The sequence below is a fragment of the Emydura macquarii genome, unplaced genomic scaffold, assembly GCF_026122565.2.
Source record: "Emydura macquarii macquarii isolate MOO-44397 ecotype Brisbane River unplaced genomic scaffold, CSIRO-AGI_Emac_v2 contig_67, whole genome shotgun sequence".
Taxonomy (NCBI): Eukaryota; Metazoa; Chordata; order Testudines; family Chelidae; genus Emydura; species Emydura macquarii.
In genome coordinates this window covers 941,775-963,161 of record NW_027130204.1, presented here as the reverse complement: position 1 = coordinate 963,161, position 21,387 = coordinate 941,775, and the positions used below count along the sequence as shown (strand labels likewise).

The 21,387-nt window shown below is 53.8% G+C and overlaps 1 protein-coding gene across 7 annotated transcripts in view; it reads right to left on the bottom strand.

The window, feature by feature from the left end:
* Positions 1–6,869: 6,869 nt before the first annotated feature.
* The window catches only part of GBF1 (golgi brefeldin A resistant guanine nucleotide exchange factor 1), a 203,083-nt gene continuing 188,565 nt past the window's right edge, over positions 6,870–21,387 (bottom strand). For 5 of the 7 annotated variants that reach the window (XM_067536418.1, XM_067536263.1, XM_067536029.1 and 2 more), the window contains 13 exons: positions 18,289–18,383; positions 17,410–17,563; positions 16,087–16,309; positions 14,273–14,436; positions 13,606–13,852; positions 12,868–13,067; positions 11,760–11,910; positions 10,873–11,003; positions 10,345–10,446; positions 9,658–9,771; positions 9,255–9,432; positions 8,847–8,963; positions 6,870–8,507 (listed from right to left, as the gene is read on the bottom strand). In XM_067536418.1, the coding sequence (XP_067392519.1) occupies positions 8,224–8,507; positions 8,847–8,963; positions 9,255–9,432; positions 9,658–9,771; positions 10,345–10,446; positions 10,873–11,003; positions 11,760–11,910; positions 12,868–13,067; positions 13,606–13,852; positions 14,273–14,436; positions 16,087–16,309; positions 17,410–17,563; positions 18,289–18,383 (2,160 nt within the window). In that variant the 3' untranslated portion in view covers positions 6,870–8,223. The remainder of the gene's footprint in view (positions 8,508–8,846; positions 8,964–9,254; positions 9,433–9,657; positions 9,772–10,344; positions 10,447–10,872; positions 11,004–11,759; positions 11,911–12,867; positions 13,068–13,605; positions 13,853–14,272; positions 14,437–16,086; positions 16,310–17,409; positions 17,564–18,288; positions 18,384–21,387) is intronic. The other 2 variants (XM_067536106.1, XM_067536492.1) reach the window with 1 other exon arrangement.

Sequence of the window (21,387 nt, the reverse complement as noted above, 5' to 3'; positions counted from 1 at the left end):
GAAGGCAATGGGAGTCTCAGAGTGCGTGAGGGGAATAAAGCTGCCAGAGGAAGTGGTACTCAGTGCAGCATACGGTGTGCAAAGGGGGCTTGGCTGAATTAAAGCACTGAAGGGGACAGTTCAGCTAGGATCAGAGAAAACTTCCCCACCATGAGTAGCCTTATCCCCTGGGAATCCTCCCACAGGAAGTGGTGAAAGCCCCATCCATCCCCCAGGACCTTTCACATTAGACTGGGCCGGATTCCTGGGAAGTTCATGGCAGGGAAGGTCCTGCCTGGAGGAGGAGGAGGAAGTGGCTGATTTAAAGAGTTGGGATCGGGTATGTTGAACCTTCAACACCTGCTGCGAGATCTGCTCCTGGGACAGGCCGCCTTGGCCAGCCCCCGAGACTCCGACATTCCCCCACCCCCACCCCTGGCCAGGCGACCCAGGACCGTGAGCTGTGCTGTCCAGCTAAGACACTGAAAGGATCCTCAGCCCTCCCGCCCCACCTGCCCCGGGACTCCCCAGGCCAGCATGATTTGCAGCGATTCCCACCTCGCTTTCCCGGAGACGGCGGGGTCGCCGAGGACCTATAAAGGGGCAGTGATTGGGGGTGGATCGCCACCCGCCGCGGGCTAGGCTCCGGGTGTCCGCGATCCCTAGCGCCCCCTTCCTACCCCCGGCCCGGCCCGGCCCGGCACTTACACGATCCACATGCCGGAGATGGTGACGGCGGGCAGGACAGCGGGCAGGATCCCCCAAGCGGGCATTGTGGCCCCGGGCATCCAGCAGCTGCCGCGGCTCGGGCCCGGACCAGCCCCCATGGGCGGCGCGGCGCAGCGCAGAAGGGGAGGGGACTGCCCGTGAGCCCCGGAGACCCTGCTGGGCTGGGGCCGGGCACCTGCAGAAGCGGCGCCAGAGCCGGCCACGGGCTCCGCTTCTTCCCCCGCGAGCTGCGAGCTCTGGGCCGGGCGGGAGGAGCGAGGCGAGCCCGGCACTGGACGGGACAGCCCCGCCCCTGGCCCCGGCCGGCACGTGCACGCGAGGCCGGCCGGGCCGGGCGACTCCGGAGCCCGATGCTGGGCCCTTCCCCCGCTGGACAGGCCGTGGGGCCCGAGAACAGCCAGGGCTGCTCCACAGTGCCAGGGCCCCAGGGTCACCCCCCGCCCTCCCACGCTTGTGTACGCTATGAACAGCAGGGAGGCCCAGGCCCCCTTGTCTCACAGGCGGCAGCTTGGCTCCTCTTTCCCCAGCCCGAGTGGAAACGGCCCTGCCTGCAGGCCCTGCTGCCCTGCACCCCTTTTCTGCATTGCAACTGTGCCTGGCTGGGTGCAGGTGGGGCGGTGAACTTAGCACCCAGCCACAGCCCATAAGAGCAGAGTATACAGTGAAAGGTGGGCCCTGCCCCCATTGCTGCCCACTCCTTGCACTCAGTCACGGCCCCCACATCCTGGAGCCGGGAGCTCAATGTTGCTAGCCCAGGGCCTAAGTGCAGCACAGGAGAGAACTGCAAGGGGGACAGGGCAGGCCAGGCTGTTCCCCCATTCTAAGGCTGGTGCTGCAGCAGGGAAGGGAGGGAGACCTTCCTCCTGGCTTTCCCTGGAGCAGTGGCCCCAAGGTCCCTCTAGAGCTAGAGAGGGGCATGGAGGGGGAGAGAGAACAGGAGGAAAGCAGCAAGGACTAGCCCAGACACCCAGTGTCCCTCCAAGGCGATAGCTCCTGCCCCTTCCCATGGTGGGTGGGGAAAGGCCTCTTCTCCATGGACCTGCAGTGAATTGTGATGTGGGACCGCAGGGTAGAGCATGCAGAGCGTGGGGGCAGCCTAGATCCCACCCGAGACAAGAGGATATTCCAGCACTGCTGGGATGGCGTAGGAGAGCTCCGTGATATCAGGCCTTGGGCCACTGCCATGCCAGCTGCCCCACGGGCCATATGCAGGAAAGGAAGCCCAGCACCCTGCACGGGAACACTGAAAAGGGACATTTCCTTCTTCCCTACAGCCCTGTACATGAAAACAGTCCTGAGGAACTGCACCTCCACCCCAACTGAGAACAGGGCAGGGAGGCCAAGGCTAGGGATCGATGCCTGGCCATTTGAGCTGCAGCCATGAACCCCCCCACCCAGAAGGTTCTGCGAATAGTTAGGTTTTTTAAAGCTCCTGCAGCTTGTGCTGAGCCTCTCTGGGGCTGGTAGGGAGGAAGGGAACAGGCAGAGAAGATCAGCTAGTTATAACAGCCATGAATAGCAGCAAGGGGTGGAAGGGGCATGTGGGGCAGCTCCAATCTTTGAGAGATGCACTCCAGTGTTGTGGGGTTAAACTCAGGTCAGCTGGCTGCCCTGCAAGCCAGAGGGTAAACCCTGCCATGGCTGTCCCCTCACTCAAGTGCATCTTCTTCCCTTCCCCTGCAATTCTGGGCCTGCACCACTCCATTTTGCTCAGTCCTCACATCAAGATGGCTACTGGGAGCGGGAGTCACAACACCCAGCATTTCCACGTTGATGCTGGAGTAACCACTCTGCTCCATGGCATGGTGTTTAGAGGTTAAGATCCTGGGAGCCCCATGTGTGAGCTGAGGACACTTCTGACCAGGTACCATGGCCCAGCAGCACAAATACTACCTGCTAGTGGAGCAGCTCCCGTTGCTTTGCAGTAGCCACCTACTCCTCCTGGCATGTTGGGAATTTCCCTTCTTGGAGGGGTGGGGAAACTGACCTGGCCCAGCTGACAGCGGACTTTTGTGGCCCAGCTAAGAATAGAAGCCAGATCTCCCAAGGGCCAGGCTTGTGATTTAACTCCAGAACCATCCCTGATCCTATCACTTCACTCCTTGCCTGTCCCTGAGGTGAGGGGCTCCTAGGCAAAGCTTTGAGTTCAGCAGAGCTACCCCCAGGCACCCATCATGGCTGTGGTGGAAGGGGGAGCCTAAGTCCTGCCCTCCGAGCAAGGCATTTGGGAGAGACGGTGATATCTTGTCTCCCTCTTATCCTGGTCCAACATGGCCACACCCCTCTGCACACAGCGTAGGTGGCATTCTACAGTCTGGAGTTGGTAACAAGTGGCCAAGAAATCTCCCTCCCAGTGCCCATTGTCAGATGCCAGAGTAAGAGAAGCCACCCGCTGGCCTAGAAATAGCTTCGCTATGCGGTTAAGCAAGGCTCTGGCTTCGAGTGACCTGCCAGCTTCCATCAGGCAGCACACCTTCAGGATGGAGGCCGCTTGCATCAGAGTAGTGCATGCTGGGCGTTGTAGGCTCCCTGGGTCTCCTGAAGTTGAACATAACCACAGGCCATTTCATCGAAGTCTGTGGGTTGCATGGTCCCAGACAGCAAATTCAGCTGTACCCGACACAGCTGCATCCCCAGGATTTCCAAACATCTCCTGCAGTCAACTGCTAACCACAAGGAGGTTTGTACGCTAAGATGTGCTTTCAAGTAAGCATGCTGTACTCCTAAAACAACACCTTTCCCGTACTACATGCAGGGGAGGTGGAGCCGTATCAGTCCCAGGATATTAGAGAGACAAGGTGTGTGGCTTGAAAGCTTCTCTCTCGCTCTCTCACTAAGGGAAGCTGGTCCAGTAACACACATTTCGTCCCCCACCTGTCTCTTTCACATAGTATGTGAAAGAGACAGGCTAGATCTCCTGTTGCAGTTTGTCTCCACCAAGGGAGCATAGCTCTGAAACCCCCTCTGCTGGCAGCAGGATCTACTGCATGGACAAATAGCGCCCTGTTATGGCCTGGAACAAGAACAATGCACTCCACTATGTTAGGGCTCCATGGCTAATGACACAGCTGCTGCTGGATGCAGCACCCTTTGTTGGGGACTACATTGTTTACAAACAATGGAAAGAACCGTGTAAACCGAACAAGGCTGCTTTGGGATTGCTAACGCGCTCATTTGCATGCACAGGTGGTCTGAAAGAGGTTGGGGCCAGATGTTCCAAGACAGTTGAAAATTTGGTCCCACTTATGGGTCCAGGGGTGCTCACGTCTGGTCCTGTAAGATCTAGGACTTTGGTATGAACTTTCCTCCCTCTGTTGGATTGGATAAGTTCAGTAACCAAAGCCCACTGTAGTTGAAGGGATACTCCCATTTCTTTTTAAATTGATTTCTTTTAAAATTGACCAACGAGGTTCAGGTTCTACAAACACCCCCAAGTCGACGTGCTTGGTTTGCGGGTTGGCAGCCATGGTTTATCTTGTGAAGAGGAGCTCATCACACCAGCTGCAGATGGAAAGGCCCACACAGACAGGCAAAGCAGTAACAGTCACAACAGGATGCGCTGTCAGTCTACATATGAAACTGTTTTTTCACATTCTTTCACTTACAGGTGTCTTAGTTGTTACATGGAACAATAGTAGGTAAAAAAAATTCAAAGTGGGATTTTTCATGTCCTTTTTACCAACACTGAGTGAGTGAAGCACATGCAAAGATGAGAAATAAAAGCCGTAGCAGAAAGGCTAGGCTGACAGTAAGAGAGACATCCCTCTCCATTCTGACCTAGGTATCTCCAGGCTGAACAGTTCCTGCCTTCACTGTTATTCCCAGCAGACAAAGGCTGCCCAAGCTCTCTTCAGAGACATTTGAGAGTGGCTGCCCACAGCTATCATTGCCACACAGCTCTTTTTACGCAAGCCTCTTCATTCTTAGGGTAGAGGCACTTCAGAGAAAATGTATCAAAAACAATAAAAGACCCGACCTGCATCCTAATAACCAGAGATCACCCAATCCTAATACGGCTCTGCCAGGATCAGTTCTTGGGTCCCTGTGGTTTCAAGTGAATCACAGCTTCAGCTCAGAACAAGCACACAGGCTTAGAGGGCCTCAGCCCTGCCCTTGGAATCCTCCCCTAAAGACTGGGACCCTCCATAGACATGGGGTCCTGTCTGTTGGTCCCTGGAGAATCCAGTTTGAACTAATACATGTGAACCTCTCCAGCTTCAAAAGGGCTGATAACCAGAGGAATTACATTAACAACCAGCTCCTCCTAGAAGAGTTGCATGCAATTTCACATTACTACATACTCCATTATATGGTTACTATAACGGACCCCCACAGGTATTACAGCTCATTCAATAAGGTTTCACTGGATGGATGCTGCAGGTTAGTGTCAGTATGTTACATGTGCCATATACTTATCTTTACAGTTACTTTAACAAGTAAGCACAGGATAGTTGATGCAATGAAGTCACTATTACTGTTTCTGCTAATTATGTTTCAGTAGATCCTTAACCTCCACAGCATTTAGATTGAAAAGATCCAGTTGCAGTGAATGATTTTCCACATGAGATTTTTGAATGGGGATGCGTGAAGCCTATTTATGGTGAAACTTTAAGTAAAGGAAGTTGATTGATTGAATCTATCGCAATTTGCAGTTCTGTTTAGTGAAACTGTTTAAAATGTAATTGCTCTATGCAAAACAAAAAAAGCTACTCAGAATTTCCATGCTAGTGTCACTTCTCCTGTGATTGCCTTTGCAGTCTTGCATTAAAATTGTTTGGTACCCTAATTGTCTGAATTAAGATGCAAAGCTCCACAGAGCAGATTTGCATTACCCTGTTTAATATGCAGTGCTCATGGAAATAGCTATGAAGTAGTTGGGAAAATGCCACTGGCCAGTTAGCATTTACATCATGAAATGAATGAACCAGGAAACTGGGCAGAAATATTGAAGCTAAGATGCTTTAAGTTTGTAAACTTGCAAACCATCAAGCAATCTACATTGGATAGAAGACTATAAAGAGGAATTTGGAGAAAGGACATGAGAACAGAGGTGAAGGCAGGAGACCAGATGCTTGAACTTGATATGGAAGATATTGGAGAGCCAGTGGAGGGATGCAAATAAGGGAGTAACAATCAGTAGTGGAAAAGGAAGATTGTGGCAGTACTGGAGGGGAGAGGATGAGGTGGCAGCTGTGAAGGTGACCAAGGCATGGCCCAGGGTTTTATTAGGAGGGATGGAGAGGGAAGGATGGATTTTTAGGCCTGCTGTAAAAGCAGCAGCAGCAGGATTTGGTAATGGGACCTTTCTACCCCAGTGCTCTAGGCTCCCTTCCTCGTACCATTCCAAGAGGCCCACAAGGGCTACCAAGGCAATGTCTGCCATGACTAGGTATTTAGGCCTTTCCCCTCTCAATTAAAGTCAATCCAGCACACAGTTTTAAGCGCTCTCTTGAGCATATGCTGTTACCTGATGTCCATCTTTTAGGCTGTAAGAGCCTTGGGACAGGGATTGGGTCCTGTACAGCTGTCAGCACACTGCAGCAATTTAACTGTCTTATGAGAAGATCCATAAAGGGGCAGACACTACAGGTAAACATGCATGTTCTCCTGGTCACGTGGGAGCTCTTGGAATGCTAACTCTCATACGCCCTGCCAGACTCCACGCACAGGGACATAAAGCCAGGACTGGTCCCTGCCCAGTGTTGGGCTGTCCTGCTAATGACACTCTGGAGAAGGGGATGACTGCAGCCACACTTTGTGCTGAGAAACACGGCAGGGCTGGCATTCCTGCCGCACTGATTCATGAGCTTGGCACTCCCTGTGAACAGCTGCATACTAGCGAGAGGCCAGGAGGACCTTTACCACAGAACTAAAGCTTTTCTGTGTTCATGAGAAAGGTAATTCACCTGACAGCTCCACCCTGTTTAGGTCCAGAGCCATTTCTTCCTAACTCTTCGTTGCCATTCTCCCTTGCAGCCTCCCCACTGAAAGCCAACGAGGCAGCATCCTTTGAAAGGTTCCTTTGTCACTGGGGGTGTCCCACTGCATGGGGGTTGGGCCTGGCATGCCAGGCACAGGGGGCAGTATCCTTGCTCCTCCCAAAGCCCAGCTATCAACACTACTGACTCGAGAGAAAAAGACGGAGCCATCTAGCCAGAGTGTTCATTTGCAGGACATTTATTACACTGTAAAAAGTCCATTTGATTCCCAGCCACTTATTCCTTATGTACATTGTCTATCCCCTGTGGCGCTGGGTGTCCTCTGAGTACACAGCATGCCGGTTCAGAGCTGCTCCCCGTTTCCAATAGGATTTCTGCAATCAGCATGGAGAATTTATAAAACGAGTTCAGAAAAGAGGAAGAACTGAGATATGGTACGTTCCAGCTAGCTGCCTCCACTTCAGGAGGGCATGGCCCAGAGAGGTACCGGCACCCTCAGGGCAGGGGAGAAGCATAGTGCAATGCTGCCAGGGCTTTGCTGAGCTGCTGGAGCTTTGGACGCAGGAAAGGAGGGAAGCTGAGCACCCCAACTCCAAACGGCTAGAATACGGCATCCCTGGGGGAGCTCCCCACCACAGTGGGACTTGACAAGCAGCCAGTTCCCAGTTCCTCTCTCAAGTGAAGGAGTATGCAGGCCCGATGGCTGGAGAAGACAGCATCTGGGTCTGGAAATAGGAAGGGGCTAGTGTAGTGTCTACACAAGAGGGTACTGTTGTTCACTGCATGGGGAGTAGCTCCCCAAGAGCTGCCATGGGAGAGGCATCGCCCGCGCTGCTTTCAGCTGCTGGCTTCCTTCTAGTCTGCCCAATAGGTGAATCTGGTTGGATTCTCTCCCTTCTCCCAGACAGGCCTTGTCATGTGTATTACTCAGACACAGAGGGAGGCAGGCAGAGCTGATCTCACCAGGGGTCTCCTGCCATCAGGTGGGAGAGTGTGGTGATACACTGCAGTCTGGAGCCAGGAGAGCACACAGCCTGCACATCACAGCCAGCAAGCTCAGAGCCATGCTATGGGGGCTGTATGTTCCTGGGGAGAGGAACGAAAGCCACACACCGGCTGTGTGGGCATACACAGGGCCTGCCAAGGAAAAGGGGAGCCCCACACTAGGATTAATGTGCTGGACTGAATGATCAGAGGGGGTTCCAGGAACCCAGCTCTCTGCTCCCATGGCAGGGAGCTTCCATCTTCACCAACTAACAGCAGCGGCTTGGTCACAGGCTGCTGGGAAAATATGGCTGCCTGGCCTCTGAGACTGCAAAGGCAAGGAGCGGGTGGTCAGTGGCACTGAGCTCTCCCTCCAAGGAAGGGAGCCCAGTGACTCCTGAGCAGTAGCCGTGAGAAGGGAGCAGAGGCCAACACGCTTCAGGGGGATTTTAGTAGCTCCCCTGCCAAGCACTCTGGTACCCTTCTGCTCAAGCTATTATCCTCTATGGCAAACGTGGCACTACCAGGGAGGATCTGGCCCATCCTCCACCTTCAGCACTTCCTCAGCAAGCCATCCTCGAGCCCCCTCACTCTAGTTGACTTCAGAGGTTGTCATGGGTTCGGTGGGCCGTGGAGTGGCCAGGAGGGGAACAGGTGAAGTGGCTTCAATCAAGGCAGGGTTGAGAATGATTGGCAGAGTCATAGGTGGCACCCCGACCTGCAGGGGGGAGGCAAGAGGCTGCAGGATCAGTGGTGGCTGTGCCATGGGAGAAGGTACATCTGTGACGGGGCTCATCTTCCCCGGTGCCACTGCAGAGAGAGGGGAGCCAGAGGCGCCTCTGATGGCTGGGCCAGAGGCTGGGACTTTCTCAGAGTCTGCAGAAGGAATAGAGAGGACATGCCTTTATATTCAACCCTGCCATGTCGCCCTGAGCTGAGCAGGGGTTGCAGGGCCTTCCCCAGATACCCTCCCTCACCCCCAGCCAGGCAGCCTGAGCCAAGACACGAGCCAGGGCAGATCAAGCAACCCCTGCCCCTCCCAGCCCCATCACTACAACTTCAGGGGAACAGAGGCCTAATTTGTCTGGTTGAAAACTGGAGCCATGCCATCGAGCTCAGCCTGCTCAGGAGACCAGTCCCGGCAGGCCAGTCTGGCTCAAGGCTGCTCGTGGCTCCACTGAACCCCAACCCAGCTGGGGAGGGACAGACACTCACCGCTGGCACCCAGCTCAGATGACTTCTCCGAGGGCACTGAGTGGGCGGCAGAAGCAGGCTGGGCAGATGGCCCTGGTTTCTGAGGATGTGGCTCTGGTGGCACGTTGGGGACAAGGTCTAGATACATAAAACAAGCAGTGAGTCTGCCTGCCATACTCCTGCCCCCTTCCCCATCTAGTGTGCAACCTCATACCTGCCTGCCCTGTTCGCCCCCACCTCTAGTGTGCAGCCTCACACCAGGCTGCCCTGCTCACAAGGCCTGCCACCCTCAGGGCTTTGGCAAATGGCACTCCCTCCATCCCAGGCCTACGGGCCCACCAACATCCCAGCACTGGAGCAAGGCTGTTCCCACCCCCCCCGGGAAGGAAAGGCCAGAGCCCGTGGTGGCAATTCCCCAGCCCTGCGTACCCTGGATGACCGTCTGTTTGAAGAGCTCCTCACGCAGCCTGGGCAGGAAGCAATCTATCCGCTCCCAGGTGATCTCCCAGAGGTCAGAGTACCCTGTGCGTGAGTCGGCACTGTGGAATATTCCAGCCGTATCCATCACAAGCAGCATGTTCTTCAGAGATTCTGGGATGGCCTCTGGCTGCAAAGAGGGACACTGCTCGGAACAGAACTGGGACAACTCAGGGACAGAGCAATGGAGGCACAGAACAGCTGACAGAGGGTCTTGGAGCACGAGCCCACAGAATAGATGGGCCCAGGAGAGTTTCAGAGCAGGGGAGGGAGCCAGGGGTTTAAGAATGGGAAGAGCAGGCGCCAGGAGGCCCCAAAACAGGGGAAGCATTGGAGCACCCCCTCAGTGCCATACCAGTAAGTCACTGGAGCCAGCATGCATGTATTTGTCCATGAAGTCCAGAATCGTCAGCCACAGAGCAGCGAATGTCGTCAAGGAGAGCAGTGGGGAGAGATGCTGCAGGAACACCTACAGTCGCGAACAACGTCACAGGAAGGGACGCGAGTTAGAGTCTGCAACCCTCGGCTTTGGGGCCAAACCCTCCATCCTGGAGCCCTCCACCCTCTTTCTAGCAGGTTCAAGAGAGGGATAGGCAGGATTCCAGGCACAGGAGAACCCAGCAAAGGGCTCTTGAGGCTCCGTGCAGGACTAGATCTTCCCTCTTTCAGATCTCCAGCGACACCCCCCCCTCCGAGCCTTTAGTATCCACTGCCCCTTGAGCACGGGTCAAAAGCTCTGGAGGAAGAATGCAGTGTTAAAATGCCGGTCTCCATCCTCTGCAAACAGGAACATTTCTGAATGCTGGGAGGATGGGACGTGCTGGAAAGCAGGCATTGCACCACAGCAGGGGAAGTGCCCAATGCCTAGGATTAATGGCTGGCCAGGCCACACACTGGCAGTCAAACCTTCAAGCCCACTCCCTTAGCAGCAGAATTGGTCAAAACCTAAGCACAACTTTTCAGCTAGCCAAGAAGCAGAGAGTCACCAAGCCATCTGCCCACACAGCTCTGCACACGCTGGCGGACCCAGGAGCATCCTTGCCTTGGACAGCAGCGTTGAGGCTCTCATTCTGGTCTCCTCCATCCCGCCAACATCCGCTGGGCTGATGTTCTCCAGCAGTTTGGTCAGCAGAGGGAACAGCACCTATTGGATCAAGGACATCAACACGCTGGGGGTTCAGGAATCATCACTGCAGCAGAGGAGGGTGCTAGCTTGGCAGAAAAGGCTGGCTCATGGTGTTCTGGGGATGCATTTCCAGGCCAGCAAGCACAGAGGCTGCTGCAGGAAACGAGGAGGATGAGGCCAGTTTCACACCCCAAAGAGGCTCAGTCTGGGCAAATGGGTTTTCAGGACACATGGATGGGGGAAAAGCCAAATCCTTTGCTGTGAGTGGGCAGCTGCCACGGTAGCCACAAGGCATGGGAAGCCAGGGCCTTCAGCCCCAGGACAGCTGGCTCCTTGGCTCCCACATACAGCACTGCTAAAGCCAATGGGAAGCCAGCCACATCCAGCTACAGTTCCCAGAGGCAGCGGTCCCTGCCCGAGCACACAGCTCAGCTGGGAGGTTACCTTATTGAAGCAGGACTCCCACTCCAGAGCATCCAGTGCCTGCAGGTCATGCACAAGGAGAGCCCGCTGCAGGTAGGTAAGCGCCTGCATCCGCACCTGGCGCCGGGCATCACAGCACAGCCAGGCGATACCTGCACAAGGGAGGGTATCACAGTGAGAGCCAGAATCTCTTATCTGCCTCAAGCATGGGGTGGCCTCATGTCCTCCTCAGCCGCCCCAGAGGACGTGTGTCAAAGCTCATTTGAATGCAGAGCAACAGTTTGCACTGCAATCTGGAGATTTCAGTGACAAGTGCTGATCCACCTTCGCCCCCGGGAGAGAGTGAGTACACTGCACCGAGGTCACCAGTGGGGAACCCGAGGCCTACAACGGTGAAGCGATCAGTCCAAAGTGAGCCAGTGGCAGAGATGACAGTTCTGACTCCTCTTGCACTCGCCCTGAGCACTAGGTCAGGTCTTTCCCCGGCACAGCTGTGCTGGACAATGCTCAGCCCAGACAGCTCAGAACAGCAATGCTGCGGCTCACTCAGTCCCTGCTGCCCTTTGCCGTGCTGCTCTGCAAGCCCATCTCAGCCTTCAGGCCCCTGGCCTCGGTGAGACAGGACATTAGTCAGTGGCGGGACCAGTAGCAGTAGCCATGTCAAAGCAGTCAAGGAACAGGGGCAAGTGCATGGGTTTCTTCTCAAACTGGGCTCAGACAGCACTTGGCATACATGTGACATGCAGTGTTACTACCAAGGTGTAACGTGCTTGTCCTTCTCCAGTTGGAGAGGAGACGAGGAGCCGCCCTAGCTAAACTTTCCTCCTTCCCCCATGTACCAAGCCCTACCCTGACACTGGAAATCTCCACCCCATCAGCATAGGAAAGCAGTCAGGTGGCAGCTTTACCCTGCAGCAACGGGCACCAGCAGCTGGACCACAGTGTTTGAGAGTCTGCTTCGATCTTCTTCCCTGCGGTCTCCAGGTGGCGCTGCTCCTCTGCCCAGGAGCTGTAGATGGTGGCAGCTCTGGTGTGGAGGGTGTGCATGAGGTCCAGCAACTGCAATGAAATGCATCCAGCTAAGCAATACGCAGGACTTCTCGTGCTGCAAACTGGGGATGAAGACTTCCGCTACTCACCCCAGTTTTGCCCATACCATACACAGAGCACGTCTGTGTCATGCAGGAGAGGGGGACAGACATACTGGCAGAGAGGAGCCTGTCTTTAAGGGACACAGGGGAAGCAGCACTCCTCTGGGAGATGGAGGGAGGATCAGAAGGACTAGTGGGTCACACAGGAAAGAATGGAGCCATTTCTTGGGAAGTGGAGAGGGAGAGACCCGGGATTTCAGAGCAGTCATGCTGACCAGGCACTTCCTGATCTTTTAAAGCCTGTAACAAGGCTACTGCTCAGGGACTAATGACTCAGCTACTGAACTCCCAGTCTACACCATAACACTTCCAACAGGACAACCCACCCCCAGCACGGCGCTGCACATGGCCAACAATCAAGGTCCGGATTGAGAGCTGGTTCCAGAGAGTTCATCCCACAGACGTGACTCCCTCACCCTCCGAAAACCCCGAAATTCCAAACACATCCTTCACTTCCTTCCACAGAAGTGCCCTAACTCCACCTCCCTCATCTCAGACACACTCCAGGCTCACACACCCTTCGTTCCTCTATCAGGCACCCATCCTCCTAACCTCTCCATAGAAACCGCTCTAATCCCACTCTGGGCCCTCACTAACTCATCACAAAGTCCCCCTTCACCCTCATCAGTGACTCCCACAGCTCCACATCTGTCTGGGTCTGCTGATCACAAAGACCGCTCATCGCACACATGCCTCCCACACTCCTTTAACATCATAATCAGACAGACGCCTGACCCCAGCTGCTCACTGATCAAGAGACGAGCCCCACCCCTCCCATGGGAGCGCCATGGCTCATCCCCACCCAGGATGGACAGCAGGGCCCCGAGATGGGAAAAGCAGAGGAGGAAATCCTTGCTATACTTACGTCTTGACTAACCTGTAAAGACACAGTGTGGTAGCTGGCAGGGACACTCTCTTCATCCTCCTCGTCACTGTGGGAGTGGGTCTGGTGCTGGCTCGAGGCCCGCGAGCGCCTCAGGGAGTTCTCCTTTGGCTTCTTCTTGAACCGGTTGGATTTACTGTCATACTTATGGCTCTTCACCCGCTTCTCCTGGGACTTGTACCCTAGAGAGCATCAAGGGCAGTACTGCACGTGTGGACAGACTGCATCACACATTGTGATCCCAATGCAGATTTGCCTGCACGCCTCTCAATTTATACACAAACTATCTTCTGAATGTCCCCCTAGGAAGCAAAAGGCCCAACCTCGTGAGGTGCTGAATACCCCAGATGTCAGTGGACGCTCAGAGCATCTCGGAATCAAGGCCAAGGGCAGAAGCCCCGCCAGGAAGCCATTTCTCCTGCTGATGGTGCTCCTTTTTCTCCACATCACAGTCCCATAGCTCCCCTCACTGGCAGGAAGGAGAGACAGGAAGGAGCTATGGAATGAGGTGAACGCTAGCTCACTACTCCAGCGGCCAGGTTCGGACTGACCCCTCACTGGGTGATCTCCACTGCTGCAGCCAGTCGAGCCACCCTCCCCCACCCCCAAGAAATCCCACAGCCCAGGCGCTCCTTCTCAGCAGGTGTGCTCTGCTCATCCCTTGCTCCTCTGCGTGCTGTTACCTGACGCACCCCAACCAAGCCCCAAGCCCTGCCTCACCTCCATTCAAACTCGCCTCTACAAAGATGCGGATGGTTTTGACGCAGAGCTCGAAGTTCTCTGGTGTGACATGAGCAGCATCTCGCACAATGAAGGACAAGGACTCGACGCACTTCATGAGAGATTTGGTGTCGTGTGGGCCCAGGTCCAGACCCACGGTCAGACTATACTGATTCACGAGAGGGGATGGACCCTGCCTGCTGAGCCCTGCCACAGGTTTGGAGCTGTCAATGTCATCCTTCCCAACCTGCAATGCAGAGCAACAGCATAGTGTGAGAGGATGCAGCACACCACACATGCTTCAGCTCATCCCCAATGCCAGAGGCAGGCCCTTTCCTCTCTCACCAACAGAAGGCAATGCTGCTGGCAGGACCCTTTTCCCCTACCTTTTACATCTGTCTCCTCCTGTTCACCTCCTCTCCTCCCCCTTGCTCTGTTCTCCAGTCCCACTCCCTTCATACCCCATCTCACCCTCTCCTACAGCTGTCACAGAACTGCACCACTCACCACAGGCAAGGCCTAGCTAGCTGCACATTAAGGGAGATGGGGATCCAGACACTGCAGGGCAGGGAGCCCAATGACAGCTTCACCCAGACTCGGGTGGGTGTGTCCCCACCTGTCTCACTCCTGTACACTCTGTTGCCCCAGGCACCCTTGCGTCACTCACCATCAGCCAGCCGCTGTTCACCACATCCACATCAGTCACAGAGCGATGCATCTTGCCTTGCTTGTTGTGATCAGTGTACACCTCCGAGTCGGAGGTGTAGCCGCGGTCCAGGCTGACATCACTTGAGTGGTAGGACAAGGAAATCTCACTGTCAGACTGAGCACCTTCAAGAAGGAATGCATAGTAGTGAGCCAAAGCCAGAAGCAGGGCACCAGAGGATATAAGCCAAGAGAGGCTGCCCCTGCCCATGAGTTCCCAGTTAGAGGAGAACCTGGCCAGGCCTCATCACCTCTTGCTTCTCCAACATGAAAGCAGCCATCAGAGCAGCACCCCCAGGGGAGAGAGAGAAAGAACAGATCTTTGTAATAGTCTCTCCTCTCTGCTTCTAAGGGAACACATGATTTATTCTGGGACTTTCTACAGGATTCCCCATGCTCCAAATGGCTGTGAACCTGGAGGGGGAGAAAGTCCAACGCTGAAGCCTGGACAGGATAAAGATGGAGCCACGTTCCCTAAACTGGCTTTTGAAATTGCATATGCAATATTTTCCATGACAGGGCAGCATAGCCAATGCATTGGAGAATGTAATGCGTCAGACAAGGCCTCTGGTCATTCACACGGCCCCACCCTGCACTAGCCTCATGCTCCCCAATAGTCAGCAGTGTACTTTAGAATGTGGTCGTAGGGCTCTCCTCCTGCTCCTGGCATTCCGGGCCATATCGCACAGTCCAAGCAAAGCAACCCTTGCTAGGGGCAAAACTGAAGCCAACGGGATCACTTATTTATAAGCAGTTGTTGGGTTTTCTCCATCATCCAGCATTTGCCAGCAGGGAGGAAAGTGGAGCTCTGCTGTGAATAGTGTCTAAATACACTGATTGGTACAAGACTTATAGCAGAAGAGCTTGTGGTCTGTTACATCGCCATTGGGTCTTGTTGCGTGCTCGTGCCACCAACAGACAGCAGTGCTAGGAGAGACTGTAGAGAATAATCCTGGGCTGGCCCCTGGAGAAGGCCAAGATGGAAAACGCCCTTCATGCCCTGTCTCCAATGTCTAGGAGTCTATGACAGGACTTGCCAAACCAGGACCTAGCAAGTACGAGCTGGGGATAGGGAGGAGGGGAAAGCAAGAACCACCGCAGAAGTCTCTTGTAGGCCTGTGGCAATGAGCCTTTGAAGGCACAACCCTCAATCATTCTGCCATGTGCCGGAAGGAGGACTTAGATTGGGACTGCCCAGGCTCTCATGTGACCAGTAAGTATCAGGGTGAGACAGAGGGGGATGTGTGGGCATGTTTTGCAGGAGTGACTGGTGCCCTGTCTATACCCAAATGGATTGAGAATCACACATTTGATTGCAGGTTCCCAGCACACTACTCTTAAAACAGCCACAGAGGAGCCAGCCTCTTCACTTCCCTGCTGTCTGCTCCTGGAAGAGCAGCAAGGAAGATGGGGACAGCAGCGGGGTTTATAGAACATTCCTGAGAAGGATTAACCCTATACTGTACAGGACAAGACCCCCGTCCCCAGGAAACCTTCCTGGGCCACAGCAGAGTCCCTCAGCAGCTGTGCAATCTCAGCTTCCCTTCCATTGTTCCCTCTGGTGAACAGGCTACTGCTCAGGGATGATAGCAGAGCAGAGAAAGGGACAAATCATGAGTAGGAGTGAACAGCAGGTGCTGGCTTTTAATCTTGCTAAGTAGTTTAATATCAGCTTTGTTTTCCTGCCGTCTCCTTCGCTAATTGAAAAGCCCGAAGAAGCAGCTGCTTATCTGGCAGGCAGGCATCAGATTTCCTAGCAGCAGCCATCCGTCTTACCTGTGTCATTATCTGCCCTTGCTGTACCCTGCAGGGCTGGAGGCGGTTTCACCCCTGAGCCAATACACTCCAGGAGAGTGAAGAGAGTGTACCAGTCATCCCCGGAGTGGATGTTGGCAGCATTGGTCTTCAGGAGCTCGTGGAGGCCATAGGCAACCTGATGGCTAACTCTGGACAGCACGCTGGGCTTCATCATGAGCAGGATACGCAGTGAGAGGAGCACCTGGCCAAGGAAGCGGGCAGTGAGTGCTCACAGTTAGTGCTACATCCACTCCCATCTCCTGCCAGAGCCCTCCTCTCCCAGTCACTTACAGCTAACAGTTGCAGCTTCTACAGCAGAGTTGCACACATTGCAAAGGACTGTGAGATTAAACTCAGCCCCCTTGCTCGCTGCTGTGCAGTAGTCACATACAGCATGCTCAGGCCAGGCCCTTTATTCCCTGGGGGTGGCAGCGGTCAATTTCTGTGAGCTGGCATCTGCTGTAGTAAGGTGTCAGCAAAGCAGCACATGCAGGGACAAGGCCACTCAATGTGGGGTGTAAAGAATGTATGAAAGTGAGCAGTCCAAACTCTTCATCACCCAGGCAGGGTGTTAGTACAGACAGGACACAAGCCAGGAACATTGTAAGGGTGTCCCTTTAGGCACATAAGCTTAAAACACACTTGGGTGAAAAGTGTTTTAATCACCATTGTTCCACCTAATACCCACGACCCCTAGAACTGAAAGGGTGGAGAGAACATCGGTCTACAGTTCAGTCTGTTCACTTGTCAAACTGACTCTGAAGTGCTCTCAAATGCAGTTATCTCATAGAGCCACTCAATCGTCCCTGTTGGTGAGAGCCTGTCAAGACCTGAGACTACTTTTAACTGACTTGATTTTAAGGGACGCTGCTCTTTTGGCTGCGAGATTCCCCTCTCCCAGACCAGATCCACCTACCCACCTTCTCCATCTCAGGTGGCATGTTCAGATGCCTTTTGGGGATGGGATTTTCCCTTGCTATGGGTCTTCTTAGGGGACTTCTCCCTCCCTTCCTCATCTTCATTGCTCTGAGGCCTCAGCCAGATGCTTTGGCTTTTGCCTTTTAGTCGCAGTTCTCCCCTTCTTTGCAATTCAAACTGCCTTGAAGTCTGCAGCAGTGCACCAAATCCCAAGGCAAGCAAATAGGTAGGAAACGTCCCCGCAACAAACACAATGAGGAAGTCAGTGTTCACAGCACCCAAGTGATGCCATGCTAGGATGACTAACAGTAGCGACAGATCCCTCACAGGCTGGGGAGTGCAGGCACAGAACCCAGTGCACCGACCTACACCAACCCTTCTTACCTGGGCACTGATCTCCTCCCGGCGCAGGAGCCGGATGGCCAGCCTGAGCAGCCCTATCACTGCTCTTTCCACCAGGAAGCAGAATTCCAGGGCATGGACGCATAGGTGATAGAGGTGGTCTCGCACTGCCTGCCAGACACAGGCCACACGGTCCCTAGTCAGTACAGCAACAGGAGAAAGGGCCGGGTGAAGGGAGATGAATAGCAGGGCCAAGCAACGCTCCCAGAGCGCTTGCAGGCCTGGTGTTTCACTGCTGCAACTGGAAGCTCCAGCAGAGAGTTAACAGCAGCAGATATATGGGAGTTCATTGCTTCATTACTCACAAGCACCCAGGTGAGGGAGGGCACCCTAAACTCTGCTTCAGCAGCTTCCCTGGAACCTCCAGGCCCTTTTGCTCATTTAGCAAACGCGTTCCCCTCCTCAGGTGTGCCAGGCATCTGGGGGCTCCACAGCCTCACCTGCCAGCCTGCCCATAGCAGATCTAGCAGAAGATCCTTGCAGCAGGCCACCCACTCCACCATCAAGGAGACATGGGAGAATTGTAATTCCTGACCATATGACTTGGCACTGCGGCAACACTATCCCCCCAACCCTATTCTAGGAGTCAGGTCTCCCCCCCCCTTCCCCATATAGCTGGGGGAGATACCATTGTAGTCTCCTTGTCCTCTAGGTCTTATTGGAGTAAGCAGAGATTCACAGGGGATGGCCCCTCTGTTTACAGATACTGTAGTGGAACTGCAGAACCCAGCAGCTGTGCTTCAGCTGGCAAACCAGGCCCATTAGGGATTGAGCTCCTGGACCTAGGCGAAGCTTGTCACTGCTGGAGCTGTTCAGGAGACTCTTTGAATGAGGGCATTGGCACGCAGTTCAAAGAATCACCTGTTCTCCAGCACAATCCTCAGCAGCATCTCCAAAGAGAAGGCAGCATCCTCCTCATCATACGTCTCCTCATCAGGAGTCACGGAGATCAGAGCCTGAAAAGAGCCAAAGATCATCAGTAGCCAGCCCCAGACCTCTGCATGCAGTGAAAACCCTCCCTGAGGGACCAGCCTTATCCTGCCTTCCCACAGTCAGCCCCACCATCCAAGGGAGGAGACACCCAGAGGCACAAAATCACACAGCACTTTGCAGCTTCTGTCTCTGGATAAAAACGGTTGCTAACCTTTGGTAACTCTTGTTCTTCAAGATGAGTTGCTCATGTCCATTCCAAGTTAGGAGTGTGCGCACCACGTGCATAGCTGTTTGAGATTTTTTTGCCTTAGTGGTATCTGTAGAGCTGGCTCTGGCGTCCTCTGGGGCCCATGCTCATGCTGTGGCATATGAGGTGCCGCTGGCCCTGCAGCCCCTCAGTTCCTTCTTGCCATCAACTCTAACAGCGGGGACGGAGGGCGGGTCATGGAATGGACATGAGCAACACATCTGGAAGAACAACAGTTATGGAAGGCTAGTAACCGTTTGTTCCTCTGAGTGCTTGCTCACGTCAATTTCACGTTCAGTGGCTCACAAGCAGTATCCCTGGAGTTCATCGCAGTTCATGGATGTGCTGCTTGCAATACTGCTCTACTGAAGCTGGTGTTGTCCCGGGCCTGCTGGGTGATAGCATAATGGGATGCGAAAGTATGAACTGAAAACCAGGTAGCAGCTCTGCAGGTGTCTTGGATCGGCACCTGTGCCAGGCAGTCTGCTGATGAGACTTGTGCCCTGGTTGAGTGAGCTGTTCCAGTTGCTGGCAGGGGCACCTTTGCTTGCTCAGCACTTGATGCAAGCAGTTATCCACGAGGTGATGCTCTGGGAGGAGACCAGCAGACCTTCCATCCTTTCTGCCACTACAACGAAGAGCTGCGTTGACCTTCGGAAGGGTTTAGTCCTTTCAATGTAGAAGGCCAAGGCCCGTCTGACATCTAGGTGTGCAACCTTTGGTAAGAAGACTGGGTGGGGTTGCAGCTGGACTTTGTCTGTATAAAACACTGTGTGAGGCGGTTCTGAGGTGAGAAGAAGGATTACTAGGAAGAGACTGGATTCATCTAACGAAGACAGGGAAGAGTATCTTCGCAGACAGGCTGGCTAACCTAGTGAGGAGGGCTTTAAACTAGTTTCGACGGGGGACGGGGACCTAAGCCTGAAGGTAAGTGGGGAAGAGGGACACCTCAAGGAAGCAGAAGGAGGAGGGTGCAGCAGGGGAGGCCTCCCGATTCATACTGTGAAAGTAGGCCAATCGGCTACGTATCTCAAGTGCCTGTACACAAATGCAAGACGCCTGGGAAACAAGCAGGAGGAACTGGAAGTCCTGGCACAGTCAAGAAACTACGACATGATTGGAATAACTGAGACTTGGTGGAGTAACTCACAAGATTGGAGCACTGTCATGGATGGGTATAAACTGTTCAGGAAGGACAGGCAGGGGCGAAGGGGTGGAGGAGTTGCACTGTATGTAAGAGAGCACTATGATTGCTCTGAGCTCCAGTATGAAACTGGAGATAAGTCAGTTGAGTGTCTCTGGGTTAAGCTTAGAAGCAAGAACAATAAGGGTGATGTCGTGGTGGGTGTCTGTTACAGACCACCAGACCAGGAGGATGAGGTAGATGAGGCTTTCTTTACTCAACTGGGGAAAGTTTCCAGTTCACAGGACCCGATTCTCATGGGGGACTTCAATCACCCTGACATCTGCTGGAAGAGCAATACAGCAGAGCACAAACAATCCAGGAAGTTTTTGGAGAGTGTTGCGGACAACTTCCTGGTGCAAGTGCTGGAGCAACCAACTAGGGGCTGTGCTTCTCTTGACCTGCTGCTCACAAACAGGGAAGATTTGGTAGGGGAAGTAGAAGTGGGTGGCAACCTAGGCAGCAGTGACCATGAGATGGTCGAGTTCAGGATCCTGACAAAAGGAAGAAAGAACAGCAGGATACGGACCATGGACTTCAGAAAAGCGGACTTTGACTCCCTCAGGGAACTGATGGGCAGGATTCCCTGGGAGGCTAATATGAGGGGGGAAAGGAACCCAAGAGAGCTGGCTGTATTTTAAAGAGACCTTATTGAGGGCACAGGAGCAAACCATCCCGATGTGCAGAAAGAATAGCAAATATGGTAGGTGTCCAGCTTGGCTTAACAAAGATGTCCTTGGCGAACTTAAACACAAAAAAGAAGCTTACAAGAAGTGGAAGCTTGGTCAGATGACTAGGGAGGATTATAAAAACACTGCTCGAACATGCAGGAATGAAATCAGGAAGGCCAAAGCGCAATTGGAGTTGCAGCTAGCAAGGGACGTGAAGGGGAACAAGAAGGGTTTCTACAAGCATGTTGCCAACAAGAGGAAAATTAGGGAAAGTGTGGGCCCCTTAGAGAATGAAGGAGGCGACCTAGTGACGGAGGATGTGGAGAAAGCTGAGGTACTCAATGCCTTTTTTGCCTTTGTCTTCACAGACAAGATCAGCTCCCAGACTACTGTACGGGGTGGCACAGAATGGGAAGGAGGCGAACATCCCACAGTGCTGAAGAAACAGGCCCAAGACTATTTAGAAGGATTAGACATACACAAGTCCATGGAGCCGGATGCAATGCACCCGAGGGTGCTGAGGGAGTTGGCTGAGGTGATTTCAGAGCCATTGGCTATTATCTTTGAAAGCTCGTGGCAACAGGGGGAGGTCCCTGAGGACTGGAAAAAAGCAAATATAGTGCCCATCTTCAAAAAAGGGAGGAAAGAGGATCTGGGGAACTACAGACCGGTCAGCCTCACTTCAATCCCTGGAAAAATCATGGAGCAGGTCCTCAAGGAATCCATTTTAAGGCACTTGGAAGAGAGGAGGGTGATCAGGAACAGTCAACACGGATTCACCAAGGGAAAGTCATGCCTGACCAACCTGATTGCTTTCTATGATGAGGTGACTGGCTCTGTGGATGTAGGGAAGGCGGTGGATGTGATATACCTTGCCTTTAGCAAAGCTTTTGATACCGTCTCTCACAGTATTCTGATCAGCAAAT